The sequence below is a fragment of the Echiichthys vipera genome, assembly GCF_963691815.1.
Source record: "Echiichthys vipera genome assembly, chromosome: 1".
NCBI classification, from domain to species: domain Eukaryota; kingdom Metazoa; phylum Chordata; class Actinopteri; order Perciformes; family Trachinidae; genus Echiichthys; species Echiichthys vipera.
The window spans coordinates 29932272-29953149 of NC_139826.1; the positions used below are offsets into that span (position 1 = coordinate 29932272).

Sequence of the window (20878 nt, forward strand, 5' to 3'; positions counted from 1 at the left end):
CAAAATCCAACTACAAGCACAATAGCTCACTAATTAACACGTTTACATCCTGTTTGTTTAAACCCTACATCAACCAATGTGCAAAAACAATTTGTTGTTAAGAGCCTAGCTAGCCGTTCAACCCCCCCTGTCAGAGTTTGCGCTAAGCTAAGCTAACCAGCTGTCAGCTGTAGCTTTAACTTTAATGGACAGATATGAGAGTTGTATTGAAAACTGTACATTTTAATCAGACTCATTAATTAGGTATTTTCATCAAAGTATTTTTAACACAGTGAAATGAGAAAGGTTTAGTTTGTTTTAGGGCCTCAGGAAAATGTGTGATGATGTTATTTTCTTTTTCTGCGCTGAATTAAGACTATGTTTTTAATGAATTAGTACATGACAAATGTGCAGAGGAAAAATAATACATACGGATACATTAAAATATTTTTGCGAATACAAGGTGTTCACACACATCTGTATGAATAATCCACAAAAAAGGCTGTTTTTTCCAAACCATACAAAAGATAAACCAAGTAAAGCTTGGCATGTTGGCATGCTTGAATTCTCATTTCAGAGACAATAACACAAGGTCGTCACTAATCAGCAGTCTTGTGGTAAAGGGTCAAAGGTCAGCCTTTAATGTGACCTCTGACACATAATTAAATTGCCATCTTTAACCTCAGTTACAACCTGTCACAGAGCATTGGATTACATGCTGCAAATCACTCCACCAATCAATGCCGGGAGCGAGGGCAGAGCCTGCTGTGTCCAGCGGTGTCTGCACAGAGATTATCTTTAATGAAGTTGAACTGTACAGTGATCATGTTTGTGTAAAGCCTGATTAGATTCTGAATGATGTCTTGCAATAACACTCTCACACACATTTATTCTAACAGGGAAAATATGTAGACTGCAGATAATAGCCTCACACAGTTAGCTATATCAGTCATGCAGATTTATGGGTTAAAGCTGCTCCAAACGTATGTCTAAGTGAAAGGTACCAATAGTCAGCAGATTTGGATATTCACTCTCTCTTCTGTTTAAGGTTTCTACCAACTCCTGAGGACAATATCTGACTTAGCTGCTAAATGCTCCAATATGTTTACCAGCTAGTTGCTAAATGTGTCCGTCTGCTGTTTGGTGCTGAGAAGGTAGTATATAAACAGCTGCCTGCTGTGGCCAAAAATGCTGTGAGTGAAACAATACTTTACTTCGGTACTCCCAATTTTATGACACTTTATAATCCTAATTAACTACATTCATATGACAGCTATAAAAGCAAATGAGTGGAATAGTCATGTTTATTTATTCTAGTTCATAAACTGGGACATAAATTATCAAACTACAATGAAGTTAAGCTATTTGTTCTTTTCAATTTACTAGGGGGCCTGCTGGACTCCAAATGAAATCCGAGGAAGGAAAAGTAATGCCCGACCCCCCTGATAAAAAGAAAGCTGTTTTAAGTACAGTAAATTCCAGAGAGACTGAAGAAAAAAAGTAAAAACTGCCATGCGTTGCCATGACTTCTGAGTTATAAACAGATTAGCTGCAGCTCTCTGGTTGCAGCATCATGACTGAAGGAGATGTATTGTGGTCTGCAGGTTCAGGGCAGCCATGTTTTGATTTATTGATGGCATTTCCCTGCTAGCGGAGTTACCTGGGATCTGTGGTCCACAGACAAGGTTAAAGGGCTTTGTTATGTCTAATACAGCGGTATCTCCTGACAAACTGAGGATGATGGAGAAGGAGGGATTTTGTCTTGCAGGTGATTATTAACAAAAGATTTACAACAACAGGCACTGATTCCACACCAAAACTGCAGCTGCTGTTAGAGGGAAAAAAATGTCCCCAAACTCAAATGATCCTGAATGACTATGATGATCATGATTTAGTGGCTGCTAGTTTTGTTTCAAACTGTGCCTTGCTATGTGGCCAGGGGGCCCTGTGTTGTTTAAAGGGTTGTCGTGGTATAAATACTAAATTAATCATGCTTTGGCTCAACTTGCTAGGGACTGAAATTTGCTTATGGAGGCCTATGATCGCATAAAATATTAATGGCTTTACAGAGAACTGGCATTGTAGCGATGGGGGCAAGGCGTGTGCAAGCGTAGAGCAATGTGTTGGGAGGGGTCACTGTTAATATGAGATCGAAACACCTTCCTCATAGTGTCACCTTAAATCGATAAGAGACATAAAGCAAGTGGCCGATACAATGTGTTTGCACATTATCCATCCATTAGGATGCCTTTTGTACGTATTATTCTACAACATTGGTTAAGTGGTAATTGCTATTAATTGGCATGCAGCAATGTTTTTGTGTTGTGAAAATGCAGGCATGATATTCAAATGAATATGAATAAATACATCAGAAGTGTGTAATGTTATGCATTTGTTGCATATCCATATGACCGACTTCTTGAGCCCCCAAGGGCTTCTAAAAGAAACTACAATCGTTTTCCCTGACAGACAGCAAATCTCCAAGCAAACAAAAGTGAGACTTTCAACAAACAGATCTTTTTTTATTCCCCCAGTGAAACATACTTTCAAATTCCTCTGCCTACCCTAGACACAAAAGAGAGACAGAAAAAAATCAACATTATTACAGCTCATTTCAAAATTTCATGCCATTTGTCTCCTTGACACAAATCAGAAAGTAAAGATTTCTATAATGGATGACACAGATGCTGTAAACTTGTTAGCCCATATTTTCTGAACTCATACAGAGCATACATCCTCTACCCACGGAGACACAAAGGGAGACAGGCAGAGCGCTCAGACAGCCTTGCATGCCAGTCACATCACCACTGAAGTGGCTGAAGACGCCATGGGGCACGGTCCTAAATTTTCTGGAACACATTTATTTGTGTAGCCGTTCCACAAAGTGCTACCGAACAATTGTCAGGAAATGTGGGAATTTGTGTCAATCAAACCAGTTAATGTGACAAAAAAAAATAAAGGCTACAGGTTCATGACACAACTACACAAGTGTGCAGGTAAAAGAAAAAAAAAAAAAAACTGCAACAGCTTGTTTGATCGCAAATGATGCTTGTATGAGTTTGGTGGCGCCACAGTAGGTAAATGAGACGACAGGAGGGGGCATTTAACACTCTCATACTGAGAGGGAGGGATGAGGGAAGGTATTTTTGGTGGTGGCACAGGGGGAAAGGGCTTAAATGATAAACACCAGATATTCTACAAGAGCAAATCTGATTTCTCACAATTATCTCTGCAAGCCTGACAGGCACCAGGGGTGGCCCAGGAACACCGAACTGGTAGACACTGATTGGGTTATTTGTCCCCTCTTATTCAAGGCTGAGGGATTGTGGGAGCTGTCCAGCCTCTCTGCAGGTGTACACCCTTTACAGGAAGCAAAATCCCTTTTGCCTAAACACTGTGGCTCACATTCACCTTTGGTTTGGCGAAAGCATGCGGTGACCAGTTGTAGAGTAAATATTAACCCAAGTTTGATGGACAGGCAGTGACAGCTCAATTCAAGAGAGCCTTTTACACAGAAGACATTTTGGCATGTCACAATAGGTAAAGCATGCTCAAATCACTGGACTTCATTTTGATCTCAGCTACACACCTTTAACGATTCATATCTCGCATGGTTGTGATGCTGTCACGGTGACAAAATCTGGCCGCAAATAGATACTGTGGTAGTTCCTGCTACAGAAGGACCACATTTTGCCCTGATGACTCAGAAGGAGGAAATAATACCAGTTTCGCTGTCATGGGTGGTAAAAACGAATATTGCTGAATTCCATTAAGCTACTTCAGTTTCAGGGTATCGTGCATGCTGGCCCACTGTTATACTGTCAGGACTTCCTGGGACACTTGAATAGAACACAGCCATTGTTAATATTAGTAGTCTTGAGCATCGTGAAGTCCTCCACAATCTGCTCCAGGTTCAACTTGTGCTTGAACGTTTGCCAAGCACAGCCAGTCTACTCGGTCTCTAGACTTTTCAAACACTTTGAGCGAAATGAGGCCCTGCAGTCACATCAGGGACAACCTCAGAGCCCATCTAATATTTGTCTGCTGACAATTGAGCGAATTTGGGGCGGCCTGTCACAGGGAAGAGTGCACGCCCCATATATACTCAGTTCAAATTTGACCTGTGGCTCTTTGCTGTGTCATCCCCTCTTTTTCCTGTTACTCTTCAGCTGCTTTAAGAAAAGGTTTACATTTTCTTTGAGTAGCTGAAATCCAAATCTTTAAAATATAAATAAATAAACAGGGGCTTTCCAGACGGAAGTCAATTATTTACAGTCCAATTACAAATTTGAGGCCTGGAGTTGAAACAGTGTATCAAAACAGTTATCTGCATATGAATGTTAATAAATAACAAAAAATTCAGAAAAACTAAATTGTCAACAAAAGTCGATGGGTTCAGTGACTGTATGACAGCCAATAGGTTGCGCCTCCAGACTGTTTATCCACATGCAACCAAGGCGTGCTCAAACGTTATTGGTAGACTACAATAGGTCTACTTTGTTTTTAAATACAAATGCACAAAACGGCTTTTACAGCAACAAGAGTACATGTAAATTGTCACTTCCACAAATTTCCCACTGGGATCAATATGGACCAATGTTATGGCTGTGTACCATATGATGTAACTAAGTCCTATGACAAAAACTTTTTACTTTGTCTAAATGTAGAAAAAAAGCTGTTCAATAGGTTAAAATAGTTGTTTTTTTCATTTAATTAAACATATAGGCTACAACCTGGTTCAAGAACTTGCAGCAGGCAATTATCACACAATAAGCAAAAGTATAGAAACATTTATCTACACTGATGTTTAATACAGCAGCACTTAAAGACAAATACTGTTACAGTAAATACGGAATTATATTGTGAAAGGTTGAAGCCTCTTGGAGAAAGAATTGTTGTAGCTGGATACTGCAGGTGGACAGCTCCTGCAACAAAAAGAACAGAAATGTATTTAGTTATTGTATTTAGATGATATATTTCAGTCGAGCTATGCAATTTTTTGTTTGGCTAGGTAATAATTAGAAGACATTTGTACATTTTGCAAAAATATACTATCTGATTATGTCATGTTCTTACCTTGGCGTGGAAATCAGTGCAATATATTTGGTTACCTTACCGATCCAAAAAGAAAGAAAGAAAGTGATAGAATGAATAGAAGAATTGTAGGAAGTTTGCTCTTTAGGGGAAGAGGAAGGTTTTTTTTGTTTTTTGAAATGGTCTTTTTTCTGCTCCTTAAGGAGTGATCTTTTTTCCCACTGCCACAGATTTTTTTTTTTGATTTTTTTTTTTGTTTTGTTTTTTGGCAGGATGTTTTCAGACCATTTCAATTCTTTATTTTTTTGTACAATCCAAAGTAAAGCCAAGAACTTAGAAGCCAAGCTTTCATACAAATCATTTAAACCCAGAAATAAAATATTTACACATGAGCATTAAACCAGTCAACCTAATACTATTATGCAAAAGCTACATTCTGTCATTCAGTTAAATTACAACACACACTTTCTTAAACTGAGAGTTCAACAAAAGGTGTCTGTAAGGGATCAGCTGTCACATGTCTAGACAAAATATTTGTGTTTTGTGTACTTGAGATAACAAAAAAAAATTACAGGACTATTTCTACATTAAGAGCATTAAAAAATTCACCACTGTTGCAACTGGTATACACATTAAAATAAATGATACTCGCACATGTTTCTTCTGCCAGTTACACATTTGTGAGAAAAAAGTCTAGCGAAAGTTAAATGTGTCTTGTTGGTTTAGGCACTGAAATCTTATAAAGTTTTATAAGACTGCAAGTGCAACCAGGGAAGAAGCGTCTGACTTCATCTCCGCCAGGAGCGAGGCTCGTTGTCATCTTCTTCCTCATCATCATCCTGCAACGCGTCGTCACTCAGCGACTCTTCGGGGTACTGATGGGAGAATATTTTAAAAAACACACAAAAACAGATTAATGCTCTCTATGGATGATAAAAAGTGGAAAAAGGCAAATTACGGTGGAGGGACCTTCAGCTCATCAGCACTCAACTGGCAGCGTGTATTTAAAAGGTCTCAAAGGGACTAAATTCTCAGCTTGAGCATCAAGCTGCAGACAGGCAAGCTGCTTAATGAAAGTAAAAGTGGCCCTGCAAAAGCCTCATAAAGACATTGCTGTAGTATGTAATGGCTCCATCTTCTGTTCTCAAAATGTAACAACAAGAAAATGGTATTTATAAAACCTTCCTCATATGATATCTGAACAGAGAACATCCAAATATCTCCTATATTATTATATAATTTTGTTCCGTGTTCTTGCTCTTATGAGAGGCTGTCTTGAGCTCTGTGTGCTGCTGTTTTCTGGCAAAAGTTAGTGATGGCAAGGAGGTCCACCGGAAGAAAAAAAACCCAACTTTTTTTAGTCTCATAAAATGTGCCAATATTTACAAATATGTAGGATATTACGCATGTGAATGTTCTCATTTGTCCAGATCATCGTTATACCCAAAGCAATATCAGTCAACAGCAACTGGACTTGGTTTTTGTCTAGGAGGACGTTTCACCTCTCATCCAAGAGGCTTCATCAGTTCATGTAGGACTGTCTAGGAAGACGCATCTGACCAGGCTGGGACTGGCCAGCCTGGTCAGATGCGTCTTCCTAGACAAAAATCAAGTCCAGTTGCTGTTGACTGAAATTGCTTTGGGGGTAGGATATTACAGACATTCCTGTTCTTATGTCGCAATGTCTGCTGTTGCTTTTCAGAAACCGGTGAAGTGGAGGAGCGTTTGTAAAACAGATAAAACATTTCATTTCCTATACAATCTTCAGAATTTAAGTGCCCCATTGTCTTGTTATAGAAAAGCCTTTATTGCAAAGCAGATAAATCAGGAAATATTTGGTTTTCCTTAGCAACAACTTAACACTTTTAAAAATGTCTCTCCCTGGTGTCCTGCACAGACATGAGCTGAATCTCATTACACACATTTTCACTCCATCAGCTCAGCTCACATGGAGATCCGACCGAGGTTGTACTAATAAAAAAAAAAGTAACTGGAACCAGGTACTATCCACAAATTTTGCAAATGGTAAACCAAATCAACAGTCCTGATCAGCTGCCATAGGTGCAATAAATGTCAACAAACCTCATCCTCCTCTGGTTCGGCCTCATCAGCATCCGCAATATTGAGAGTCGTGACTGCCTTATGCCAGGCCAGGCGCAAAGTCTTGTTGTTGAACCTCACTCCATGAAGAGCCGCCTACAGGTGGATGAAACACAGAAGCACATAGGCACACATTTAGAAGAAGTGTAAAAAAAGGTGTCAAAAAAATTAAATAATGGAAGGTAATGTGCTTTATCAAAATACCAAGCAGAGCCAAGGGGCATGTAATGGACTCCAAATACATTTCACCTTTTATTGTGTGCATTGCTGGTAGTTGACTCACCTGTTCTGCCTCTGCTCTTGTCTTGTAAGTGATGACAGCAGAAAAGTTGTTTTCATCAATCTGGCAATCTTCAATCTCCCCAAATTGCTTCAAAATTGTGAACACATAACATTCTGGTCACTTAACAAACTCATTCCTGTAACCATACAAAAGCTGACATGCTGCATGACTGTTTCTAGTTTCTAACATCCTGTGTGTAGATATCAATTTCTTATTCTTCTTTTACGGTTACTTCTTCTATTTTTTTCTGGTGGTTGAGGAGGAAATAACTTGACTTTGTTACAGTCAGTTAGGACTTACTTGATGTGCTTTACATGATTTAATTTGTATTTAGACTGACTGGACTGGATTGCATGTTGGTCAGTTGCAACATGCAGTTGTAACCACCGGAGGGCACTGTCGATTCTTTTTTACTACACTTAAGAATTGTAATAATTCAATGCACATGGTATTATTGTATATGGTTCAACAGAGTTATCATTTGGGGGTAATCCAATTACATGTAAAAACATTGTGACATTAAAATTGTGCATGTATTTTTACAGTTATGCTGTCATTCTTTCTGTTTAACTCCACCACTCACAGCCTTAATCCAAAGTAAGGCGTGACAACAGCTGAAAGTTTTATTTGTCTTGTCCTGACTGGCCGGCGAGCACTGATTTTCCACCCCCTCAACAGTCACACGAGCAGCGCCCTTTAACACAGTCCTCGGATCTCCCACACACAGCTTCCATTAAAAGGTCATATCTGTTAATTGTGGATATCAAATCTCCTTTTCTCAGTCATGTACTTATAGGCTGACTTACAGCAAAGTGTGGCAGCAGGTCTACATGGTCTGCCTCGGTGAAACCAGAAATCTCCATCGCCCGTGGTCGATGGTCCACGCATGCATGCATTGACACACCTCTTCCCCGTCCTCGGGAGCCCCTTCCTCGGGCCCTGAGAGCACCGCGGCCCCGGGCGTGGACCCCCCGGCCTCGTACAGATGACAGGATTCCCCTTTTAGCTGCCTGGGTATGAACAAAAACAGGGATGAAAAGAAGTCAAATAGAGAACAGATATCTGTCTGATATATTGAAACAATTTGAGTTGTGGGGAGAAAACTTGAAAGCTAAAGGGACAGTTTAACTCTTTCAAGATCAACTCAATACCTCAATTTGCAGCTGGGTGTACTTGATCTTCAACAAAGCAGTATCCTCTCCGGCCTGGGTCTTCTTGTACAGGTCCAGCTCTGCGTCCAGCAGTTCCTTCTGTGCCTGAACAAATTATCAGATCATATCAGGAAAGATGACACTCTAAGTCAGAAGTACCAATTCAAAAGCAACAGGATAAGCAGAAAAACCAGTTGCATGTTCCAGTTGTGTGTGTGTGGGTGTGTTGCATGGAGAAAGCACTACCTGGGCCTTGCTCTTGGCTGTGCGTAGCTGGTTGCTGCCAGAGATTCCCTTTATTTCCCCTTGCAGTTTGGTGATGCTCTTAGTTAGCATGCCCAAAGTTTCCATGATCTTGGCTTTATCCTCTGCCTTCATTGCTTTGTTCTTCTCCAGTTTGGATATAAGGAGCTGCAGAGGAAGGGAGCAGAATAACAGAATCACACGATTTGTTTGCGTTGCTTCCTACAGAGTACTGTCGAGTGTGACTTGTAGTAGCAGGAGACTAAGATTTAATATTGTGATGAGAATATGTATTATTTTACTAGTTTTGCTGATTTTTTTCCGATGTTACTTTAAAAAGGGCAGATACAATGTAGCAGGTTGACACATGATTTGAACCCTTTGACAAAAGATCACACGGTAAATAAGTCACAGATCTCACACAAAGCTCTCAAATGCCGTTGGTAAATCTACACAAACAATCATAAGCAGTCCACTGACTGACTTGGGGAGTCGTGTTGCCTCATGTTGCTTAAGTGGTGAGTTAGACCTCTTTTACAGCTAACACACACTGACATTTAAGTTTTGCATAGAGAGGTTGCAGAATCTAAATGTAGACACGTAATAGGACAAGAAATAGACCTCTACTCCAGATTATCTTACCTTCTGCGTCTCAATGTGCTTCTCCAATATTTCCTGCTTTTTCTTTCTTACATCCTGCTGTAGTTTTAGAGCTTCCTGTGAAAGGAAGTACCGGAAATGATTAGGTAGTGCGTTCTGTTTTTATTATGAGACTCCTTACTTCTAAGTCTTCAGTGCCTTTAAATCTCTTCTCACCAGTTTCTTCTTCAGGGCATCCTCTGAGGTTTTCTGGGCAGCTTTCAGGACAGCAGGATTGTATACAGTCTTTGTGAGGCCCATGGACGTCGAAAACACCTGAAAAGGGAAAAAGGCAACAGTCGATAAGATTCACATCAATTAAAAGCGAAGATGAGAAATTCCAAAACAAAATGAGTAATTCTGGAAAGGGAGAACACTTACTTTTTCAACAGGGGCGGCTGGTTTGGAAGAGAAACCCAAACGGTCCTTCACTGATACCTTAGAGGGATTCTGCTCCAATGGGGGGGGAGATACATAATGTTTATACACACCGTTTGCAGAAATTGACTAGCGTATGTGAAAAAGCACACCCTCAACACCATCACCCACACACACCTGAGAGGCTATGCTGGAATCTTGTGAGGGCTCAGAGTTTGCGGTGAGCATGGGTCCGAGGCGATCTTTGACAGACTGCTTTAGAGACGTGTCCAAGGGCTGCTGAATGACAAAGGAGATATTAGTCACCTTATGTCTGAGTTGCACTTACCGCATAATTTCATTGACATATTATTATTATTATGTCTATTTTAAACAAAGGAGGAAAATCTGAACGCTGTCTGTCATTTTGAGCAGCAGCAGAGTTGCAAGACTCAGGAGAGTTTACTACTACAAAGTGAAAAGCAAAAGCGCTGCTGTCACATTTTATTTATGACCATTAATTATGTGAGATACATTAGAATTAAAACTGTTCATACAAACTATGCTCGACACCGTTTAGATAACATAGGGAAGAGTATTTTCATTTGTTGAGCTTTGTCATGTTTCCCTGTGATTGGCACAGCTGTTTCATAGTAATGAGACCAGTAATGTGATCTGCTAGTGTTATTTTAAATCACCACCAACCCCTGTAATTTATATTGCACTGCACTCAACCCATTTGCACTTGTGAACCAAAAATAAAAGGTGCGTTTGGATATGGCCACCACCAGACCTACCACTTTGCACTGTTGGTTATGCTTGTGTGATTAAAATAGGGCCTGATTAATCTTCACTGGTGCTATCCTCCAGTTGATAGCAGAAGTACAATACCACAGCAAACTATAACGAGCCAAAAAACGAAATCTCAAATGCAGTTTTACTAGTTTCATGAATCACATGGAATCAACTTGTTAATTCCCAATTGCATCTTATTGCATGTTTACTCTCACCGGAGTGAATTCAACCAAGGCAACTACTAGCAATATTTTGTGTTGGTGTTCAGGCAAAACAATTTATTACAACCACATGATATGTGTGACAGATGGAAAATGTACTTTTACCATGACTGGCTGTGGCTGCTGCTGCTGTTGTTGTGAGTGAGACTGCCCCGGGCCCTGTCCATCACTCCCATCATCACGAAACCAGTGCACCCTGATGAAGCGGTTATTGAGAACAGCCTCTGTGCTTTGCATAGCCTGCTTGGCCTCGAATGGAGAGGCAAACTGGATGAGTGCTCCCTCTGGATCATTCCGGAAGGCCACCTGACAAAATAAATAAAAATGGTACAATTAGACCGTTACATTAACAGAGGTGCGCACGGACTGTAAATCTAGCAGTAACAGTGGATCGTTATACTGAACTTTAGCTCAACATTGTCAGGTAATCAAATGGACAGAAGAGCAGCCCCATGATGTGATTTTCCTCACCATCGCAGCCGTCACAGTAACTGTGTATACTACTCACTGCACTTTCTTTCAAAAACATGTGGTTTTTGTATTTGGAAGAGGGTAGGTAGTTAATTTTAAGAGATGCTTTTAGGTAGCTCAGAATTAGTGTTGCTTTCGTCAATGAAAATGACAAACCTTTATCACGTGACGAAAATTAGACGAGACGAAACGAAAATGCTGGTCATGTGACGATAACTAAGACTCAATATATAATGCAATTTCGTTGACGAATAAAAACGAGACGAAATGTGGTTTACAAAATAAAAACTATGCTAAAATGTCCCTTCATTTTCGTTGACGAAAACGCGACGAAATAACTTTGTTTCGTCTCGTTTAGTCACGTTATTATTATTATTTTGTAGTTTTTTCCCAGTCTCGCTTCTGGGCGAGGTCACTTCCTCAATCCCCACAATAAAGACTAAAATGACAGCTTGACACAAAGTCTAGACTAAAACTAAAAGTAAAACAGGCCGCCAAAAACAACCAAATTAGTTTCTCCTTTAATCTTTGCTTGGGTCACACTAATTTGGTAACATCACAACTGTTGCAAACCATATTGCTGATGACTGGTTTATCAGGTGGCTTAGTATAATAATGGCATAAGTTTTGTTTTTAAAAGCCAATATTAAAGATCTAAACCACTACATAAAAAAACTTTAGTGAAAAACATTCCCCTATAGATCACACATCAATTCTGACTAAAAATTAACAAACTATTTATATTATATTATTGAACATAATTATATTAATTACATATGGTTTTTGACTACTAACCATGAAAACTGTGATTTTCATACTTATGGCCGCACATACGGACTGACCTGTAGGTTTACAATGGTCCCAAACTTGCTGAAATGTTCATTGAGTTTGCTGATGTTGTTGAGCTCGGGAGGAATTTGCCGAACCAGCAGCTTGGTGTTGGGAGAGAATGGGACTCTTTTGTAGTAGCCCTGGTGGTTGGGTTTGTTAAAGACGGGTCTGAGCAAAGAAGAGAAATTGTTTAACATACGAAATGAGGATAATATTAAACATATGTCTGTAAAATATGCTTAACCACTGGGTTTAAAGATAGCATATGACTTTTAATTTTATATCACAGGAAAACGGTGACTTACTTGTCAAACCAAGGTTTCTTGAGGGGGAGGCCTCCGTCGTGGGAGACAGGTGGCCTCTTCCTCGAATCAGATTCCATGACGATCCTCATGCTGTTGTTTGGGATCTTGTCTGGTGAGAAACAAGCACTGACAGCTCAGTTTTCAGACTACAGAGAGATATCACAACTCTAGGGCAAGACTTTTTAACAGACACATAAATACATAAACATAAATACAGTTGCATGTCCTGAATACTGCCATTCTCTTGGTTAGCGAAGCAGCAACAGACCATTGGCCATAGTACTAAGCCGGCTAATGGTCGGATGGAAAGTACATGCATGATTTAAGACAATCTAGTCAAAGCTCAGACGGTTCAGTTCATGTGAACAATACCTCTCGGTGGCTGGTCCACCTCCCCCATTGTGAGGCCAATCAGGTTGGGTCTTTGGGCATTGACCCGATGGCGGTAGATCGGCCTGGGGGTATTGGTGATGCTGGGTGCCTCAGGATTGTACACATCTGTGTCATAGTTGTCTGGTCAACAGAGAGAGGATACTTTAATAAAACAGCAAGGTCAATTCCAGTAACAGTGACTTATAAATACAAAATTGAATTTGCAACTTCAAAAAACACACAGGACCATTACCAGTGGTGAAGCGCGGCACTGAGGCCTGGGGAAGCGAGGAGCGCATCCCAGAGGTGACAATGGTAGGAACAGAGCTGGTCATGGAGTTGGGAGGAGCATCCATTCCTGACGGTTGCAGAGGAGGAAGCGGAGGAGGAGGACCTGTGTAAGACACAGTTAAACAAAATGTCACAGCATAAAAAGGTTCAAGCAACATACCAACAGGTCGAACCAAATTTGGAAATCTGAGGTGATGAATAGGGTTTTTATCCCAACTGTTAACGGTAACAGGTAGATAACTCCACTTTAAATTAGCTTTCAGACAGTCTTCTGTTGTATTTACAGTTTCAAACATAAACATTTGTTATGGGTTTATTTCCTGTTCAACAGTTATATGGCAAGTCCCACTATAACCCATCATATCTGTGCTTTTTCACCTTCTTCCAAAAAATGCTTTCACATAATAAATACTTACGCTGTGCTGACGGATTTTTTGATCTAAATGTGCATGAGTGTTTCCTTGTTCATTCATACAAACTGCTGACAGGATGTAGGCTTGGACCTACGCTGTTGCCTAGCAACACAATACTGAAGATTCCATACCCTACATGTAACAACTAATCAAACCCCACCCCATAGTGCAGTTATATTGAATCCCATTTGGAAATATTTTATATTAGAGTAACTACATTGTTCATTGTTAATAATTATAATAATAAAATAAAACAAACATTTTGAGATTTCATGTTTAAAATAAATATTACAAAATGGTTTGTTATTGCCTATCTGCCACTAAAAAGTGGAGAGAATTCCTACCTGCAACAGGTGGGAGGCTGGGTGGGAGGGCACCCGGTGGGGGCACAGGGGGCCGCAGGTTCACAGGTGGAGGGTTCATGAGAGGTGGTGGTGGGAGGCCTTGGGGCGGCGGTGGGTCCACGACTGAAATTGGTGGAGGTTGGAAGGGCAGCATATTGGGCAAATTGACATCCTCCACTACAACTGGGTCACTTCCATGGTCGAAAGGACACATGTCCCCTCTCATGCAGAAGCCTTTTTCTGGAAGAGATGGCAGATGTGTGTATAACAACAAACCCACAGAACTACAACAATGAAAAAAATACTTTAATGCAAAATTGATCCTTACCATCATAATCACGGCATCGCTTCCTCTGTTGAGGGGGTGGTCCCCTACTAAAAAGGCCACGATCCAAAGGGGGCCCAGGGCGAAAGTCTGACCAACTCTCAGTGGTGTTGTTGCTATGATGATGCGTGGGGGCGATAACTGTAATGGTGCTGCTCAGTGTTGGCACAGGGAAATGTGAAGTGGTTGCAGTGGAGACCATGGCTGCTGGGGTGTAGCTATCCCCACTCTCTGGTTTGTCCATTCTTTCATGATCAAACTTCAACTTTCCATCTTGTTCTACAAATACAAAAAAATGGCCATAGTTAAATAACTGTTACTATGACATGTACACCAGAACTAGACACATTACAACATTTTAAATCTTGTTGTCTTGGTTATCTGTCTTTGTCTGTTTTTTACTAGGGATGGGCGTGAGTGATCGATTCCTGGAGTAGTCCTTGTTTCAAATGAACTCGACTGGTAAACAACCGCTCAATTATTTTTTGTGCATTTGACCCAAGACACAAACACCTTTGATTTTTGAATCCGGCTCTTCGCCTCAACATCAGAGAGAAGTTAGATGACGGGGTTACTGTGCAAGGCCCAGACCACATGGAGGGGGAAAGCAGTGATGCTGGGGGCCTTAGCGTCGCAAGCACAGAGGCACTGGACACCCTTTTCAGGGAAAACTACTTCGAAAATATGGATGTCAACGAGTTAGAAACTTGTTTTGGAGAGCCATGCATTTGTCCTCAGAAAAACCCAATGGAGTGGTGGAAGCTCAACACCTCCTGCCACCTCTGTGCCTGCAGAGAGCCTGTTCTCCACAGTAGGACTGATCATTAACACAGATTTTTTATAAGGAAACAATGTTTTAAAGTAGTGGTTGTAAAAAATAAATCCTTAAAGGGTAACTGACAGTTTTGATTGAGAATAAGCTTTTACTGTGCATCAATAAGCCTGCAGGAAGATGTGTTGCGTTCTAAAAATAGATTTAGAAAAAAAAGTACTCGATTGACCCTCGAGGAACTGATGCGATCCCTCAATCTTGGAATAACTCGTGCTCATATGTCAGATTTGCAGCAAAAAATTAAATTGCTCACTTCAATCAGGCACGTTGGATACCACCATTTTAACCAACTACAGACCCATCTCAAATCTTCCCTTTATAGCCAAGATTGTTGAGAAAGTGTTTTTTAATCAACTCAGCAACTTCTTGAACTCCACTGGACTTTTTGACAAATTTCAATCAGGCTTCCGACCTCACTATAGTACAGAAATAGATCTTATTAGAGTGTTCAATGGCATAAGGTTGAACACTGACTCAGGCAAGGTGTCAGTTCTGGTCCTGTTGGATCTCTGTGCTGCCTTTGACACTGTGGATCACAGTATACTGCTGAACAGGTTGGAAACCTGGGCAGGACTCATCGGGACAGTCCTAAAATGGTTCAGGTCCTACTTGGAGGAGCGGAGTTATTTTGTGACCATTGGTAGTTATCAGTCCGATTGAGTGGCTATGACATGGAGTTCCTCAGGGCTCAGTTCTTGGACCCCTTCTGTTCAACTTATATATGCTGCTATTGGGTCAAATTCTGCAGAATTCTAATGTCAACTATTGCAGTTATGCTGATGATACACAGTTATATCTCGCACTGTCTCCAGATGACTGCAGTCCAATGGAGTCCTTATGTCACTGTTTAGAGCAAGTCAAAAATTGGATGAACCAAAATTTCCTTCAGTAAATCAAGAAAAAAATGATCATTGTTTTTGGTAATAAAGAGAAGAGGGTTGCTGTCAATTAACATTTTGAGTCACAGTCTTTAGAAACTAAAAGCCAAGTCCGAAACCTTGGCGTGCTGATAAGACTCTGACCTTCAACAGCCATATCAAAATCAGCCACCAAATCAGCCTTTTATCAACTTAAGAACTTATCCAGAATTAAGGGTTTTATGTCCCAAACTGATCAGGAGAAGCTGATTCATGCTTTTATCTACAATAGACTAAACTACTGTTAACGGTCTTCTGACTGGACTCCCCCCAAAAAAGTATCAAACAGCTGCACCTCGAGTTTTAACCAGAACAAAGAGATCAGATCACATCACCCCAGTTCTTAAGACCTTACATTGGCTCCCAGTCAGCTACAGAATAGATTTTGAAGTTCTGCAACTGGTTTACAAATCATTGAATGGTTTTGGTCCAGAATACATGAATGACATGTTAGTAGAGTATAAGACCAGTAGAGCTCTGAGATCTACTGACTCAGGTCAGATAGTGGAGCAAAGAGTTTAAACTAGACATGGCGAAGCAGCATTTAGCTGTTATGCTGCACACAACTTGAACAGACTACCAGCAGATCTAAAATCAGCCCCAACTGTGAGCACTTTTAAATCCAGGTTAAAAACATTTCTATTTTCATGTGCTTATAGCGGAGTTCTTTTTTTGAATAACTTTAAACTATCTTTTTCTTCTTTTTACTTTTTTAGTCTTTTTTTGCTCCTGCTTTTAGCTGTGTTGTTTTGTATTTATGGTGTTTTTAAAAAATGTTTGGAGTTGCCTTGGTATGAAATAGTGTCATTGCTCTCACCATAGAAATACATCTGTTCAAACTGGGACATGGTGATCCTACTGACCATCATGTGTAAACAGCCTTAGATAATCTTCGAGCCATCGATCAGGTTCTTACCTCTACTCCTGCTTCCAGACCGAGTTCTGCTGTGTGACCGGCTCCTGCTGCGATCTCGATCCCGATCTCTGTCCCTGTCTCTATCCCTCTCTCTGTCGCGGTCTCGGATGCGATCCTTGCTCCAGCTCCTACTGCGGCTACGACTGTAACTGCGACTGCGTCCTCTCCTGCGATTGTAGCGATCACGGTAAGAGTCCCTCCTTGGTGGGATGCGATCATATTCCCTCTTCCTGGAGCGGTCATCTCTCTTACGATCATCTCCTCTCCTAAACGTTTGAGTAAACAGAGACATGATAATTAGTGAAAAGTAAATTCAAGTTGGAAGAGAACGTTGAAACAGGCAGTTGCACAGACCTGATGTCTCTGCTGTAACGAGAGCCTGATTGCGGCGGGCTGTGATTCACTCGCCGAGGAAGCTTCTTCTCCCGATCCTCTTCCCGGTTTGTCTGAACAAAGAAAAAAGTAATTTCAAATAAACATTTCCTATCTATGATTGCCTACCTAAGAGGTCCTTGACATTGTCAGGTACTATTAACTGCACATGTGATGAAACTAAAGTATTCTGTAAAAGGTCTCCCTTTCAGATGCACTAGGTTGTGTTCCAGTTAACTTTAATCTGTGAAAAAAAACACCGTACGGTATAGAGAATACACCATTAGGAATTTGCACTGCAGTATAGATTTTGACTACATGTAACTGGCAGAGCAGCTCTGACATAACCACACAATGCGTGCGGATACGGTCCGGTAGGGGATATTTACTAACTAGTATAGTAGTATAGAGTATAAGCCTATGTGAAAGAGTAATTCATGGCTGTAGTGGCCGATGTTGACTGCTGTCCTCTCTCGCATCTCAGCGCATCAAGTACCTGCGTGCTGGGACATTCCTGTAGGCAAGGGCCATAATGCTCTACACGCTCCAGCTACTCTCTTCTTCCTGTGCTTCTGCATCGCTCCTCTCCACAATTCAATTCAATTTTAATTACAGTGCCAAATCATAACAAAAGTTATCTCAGGACACTTTTCAGAGTAGGTATAGACCACACTCTATGACTTATTTCTGATTTACATAGACCCAACAATTGCGGTGGCAACGATAGCCTTCCTTTTAACAGGCAGGAATGTCAGACAGACCCAGCTCTACGGAGGACGGCCATCTGTCTTGCTTTGCGCATGTTGGTCTTGCAATCATTTCAGTCCGGTAAAATCAGTGGGTAAATCGCCACCACAATGTTTCTATTTACTTTGAAAAAACGAAAGGTTGACACAGAAAACTGGCAATTCAGCAGCGAATGGACAGAGAAATATTTGTTTACAACTGTCACTATGAAGCCGGTGTTTACTCTGCAACAAGTGCATAAAAAGTAGAATATTTCCCACTGAATTGCAGTGGAGTAGAAGTATAATGTAGCACAAAAAGAAAACACTCAAGTAAAAAAGAAGACCCTCAAGCTTGTACTTTAAGATAAATATATCGTGATATAAATTTTAGACCATACTGTACAGCCCTATTGAGAATAAATCTGAAGTGTCTTTCCATGCCTGGTATACGTCACCACATCGAATGATGATACAGAAAAAAAGAACATTTTTGATATGAGCTTCAGTTGTGGGGTTGAAGCAACAGGACAAAAGATTACCTCTTCTTTTTTCTGCTCATCTTTCTCAACTTTGATCAGAGAAGAGGGTTGCTCTGGCGGGAGGTAGTTCTTGTTGTTAATGGCTTCAAACAGCTTATCCACAAATGGCTGGGTCTCTGAAAGAAGGAAAAAATGCTAAATTAAAGACAATATATAATACAAAAACAATCTCATAGAAATGAAAAAAAGTTTGAGGGGCACAACTTTCATGAAGCACGGTCATGTACCTTTCTGGAGAAATACGTCCAACTGGTCTATACACAGGGCTTTCAGTTCCTTTTCACTTTTGTCTTTCTTCACCAGAGCAACAACATACTTGGCGAGGGCAGAAGGGTCTGCATCACAGCTGAAATTGTGCAAAGAAAAAGACACAAGAACATTGCAAAAAAAAAGATTTAAACGACAAAGAGTACATCAAAAATCTGTATTGTCCTTGGGTTTTTTAGGACACCAAAACAGGTCAAGTGTTGGCAATCTAAATAACAAAAATATGAATTATAAAATAAATTCAAATAATACATATGTACACATATATTCAAAGGGGTAGACTTTAAAAGGGGAGAACGTAAGTGGAGGGATGAAGAACAACTTTAAATTACATTTTTAAGTTAATAAGGTGGACTTTATAAGTTATTAATGACACTCAAATTTGATGCATTGTGTTTCTCACATTAGCTTTTGTAACTCCGACTGAGCTAGAGCTGCTAAAGTTGAGTTGAGTAAACAGCTGAGTCGTTACTTACATGGGCTCGAGGGTTTCAGACAGCCATGTTTTCAAGGCATCGAGGTTTTCAATGATCATTTTTTTTAGACCCAGACGAACTTCCCCCCCCAACCACGACCAAAGTTTGCTCTAAGTGAGATGACTGTGTTAATTATGTGTTAAAAAGGACAGCCGACATTAGCTGGAGAAACTAGCCCACTTCAGCCACGATAACGTCGCGTAGCTTCACGTTAGCCGCGCTAGCATGCGTCAGTCCAGGCCACAAACGCACGCTGCACGATTCATCAACTCTCGTTGTTTCTTTATACTGGAAATGCAGCAGGCGGGGTGAGTGTGTTATTTATAAAAGTCCAACCAACGAATCCTGAAAGTTGTAAATGATTTATATCCGTTAAAGTTGAGGGAGCACCCACGCTTAACTTGCAATACCCCGCTCACTAGCTAATATACCATGGCCGATTATTTACTTCCGCTGGTGTTCTCGTTGGTGAAATATCGCGAGATGAAGATCTTTCTTTTTTCTATAGAAAGCGCAAAGTACAATACAAATAAATAAGAATATTCAATTACAATTAGAAAAGTTGTTGCTTTCAGAATTGAGCGTAGCATTTCTTACATTAAAACAAGTATAGGATATTAACAGAGCAATAATAGAAAGTAAAGCAAAAGAAAATAAAGATGTAAAAAATCTAAAATTCTTATAGGGGATCAGTCAAATGAAAAAGTTGATAAAGTGTCATACAATAAAAAGGCTTTCTTTGGTTTCATAAGTTTTAATGAATCAAGGTTAAGGTGCAGTTATTTAAGAAAAATGTAGAAACGTGGGCTAGTTTTTGAGAATTTACATTTGTGTAGAAAGTATTTGGAGAGTATAACCAAGTTATTTATGTTATATTCTAGTTTTCTGTCCTCCATTATAAAACCAAATCTCACATTATTGTAAGTAGGGGGCGGCACATCTATATTATTATAGGTTATCCAATTTTTTAAGTCCTTCCAAAACAAATCAGATAGATTGCAAGATAAGATTAAATGTGCAAGTGTTACTTTACAAAAAGCACATTAATTACAGTCCAAATTAAATTTAAGTCTTAGGAATTCACCACAAGGATAAGTGTAATTCATCCTTTAGCGAGATGAAGATGTACAGTAATCTGCTACCATCTTGTTTTTCTGAATGTTCAAAATGGATGTGGCAACATTTATATTCATTGCATAAATGGTATAAGCATTGTCCAAACAGCATTGTAATCAAATATAGACATTTTGTTATACAGGATTATGAATGGATTACAAATGAAGCTAATTATAATATCATTAGAAAGAAGGCTTGATTTGTTAAAATTAATAATTTTACATACAAGGGGAAATACAGTTTATTTTCAGTTAGTTGACACAGTGCGAATTGTTTTAGAATACCGTACATATTTTGTGCTTTTCTTCCAATTACCAATTTTAAGGACTTTATATATTATATAAGAAAAACTGCTACCATACTTCTATACCACTGTTCACAGTCATCAGAGAACTGTATAGTTTCTGGATAGTACTGTAACTCTACATCACTCTGAGCCAGATAGTACTAATTTGTAAGCAGAAATATTAATTCATAGTTATTAAGAACAAATGCAAGACCTTTAACTGTCTGTGTCACTTATAACAGGGTTATGAGAGACAGGGTCACATATGAATGCAA

General features: G+C 39.9%; 1 protein-coding gene across 4 annotated transcripts; it reads right to left on the bottom strand.

Moving 5' to 3' along the window:
* Nucleotides 1–4835: 4835 nt before the first annotated feature.
* rbm26 (RNA binding motif protein 26) lies at nt 4836–19627 on the bottom strand. Of its 4 annotated transcripts, none has more exons than XM_083911177.1 (22): nt 19202–19627; nt 18686–18804; nt 18459–18574; nt 17174–17265; nt 16820–17085; nt 14158–14433; nt 13830–14069; nt 13035–13175; nt 12782–12922; nt 12410–12518; nt 12116–12272; nt 10908–11108; nt 9985–10083; nt 9811–9879; nt 9607–9705; nt 9433–9507; nt 8794–8958; nt 8548–8652; nt 8203–8406; nt 7397–7483; nt 7096–7209; nt 4836–5888 (listed from the first exon to the last, which is right to left on the bottom strand). In XM_083911177.1, the coding sequence occupies exons 1-22, from the start codon at nt 19258–19260 to the stop codon at nt 5802–5804; spliced, it is 3021 nt and encodes a 1006-aa protein (XP_083767303.1). In that variant the 5' UTR covers nt 19261–19627; the 3' UTR covers nt 4836–5801. The 4 variants fall into 4 exon arrangements, with proteins under 4 accessions (XP_083767303.1, XP_083767302.1, XP_083767301.1 ...); XM_083911176.1 differs by having other exon boundaries at nt 9985–10086; XM_083911175.1 differs by having other exon boundaries at nt 13029–13175.
* Nucleotides 19628–20878: the final 1251 nt, after the last annotated feature.

What these genes read in the sequence shown, in the direction of transcription:
- rbm26 (XM_083911174.1), bottom strand. Translation starts at nt 19,260, where the DNA reads ATGATCATTGAAAACCTCGATGCCTTGAAAACATGGCTGTCTGAAACC. An exon ending in TCTGAAACCCTCGAGCCCAT is followed by an intron (nt 18,805 to 19,201) that starts GTAAGTAACGAC and finishes GCACAATTTCAG; the next exon opens with CTGTGATGCAGACCCTTCTG. An exon ending in CGTTACAGCAGAGACATCAG is followed by an intron (nt 17,086 to 17,173) that starts GTCTGTGCAACT and finishes TCAAACGTTTAG; the next exon opens with GAGAGGAGATGATCGTAAGA.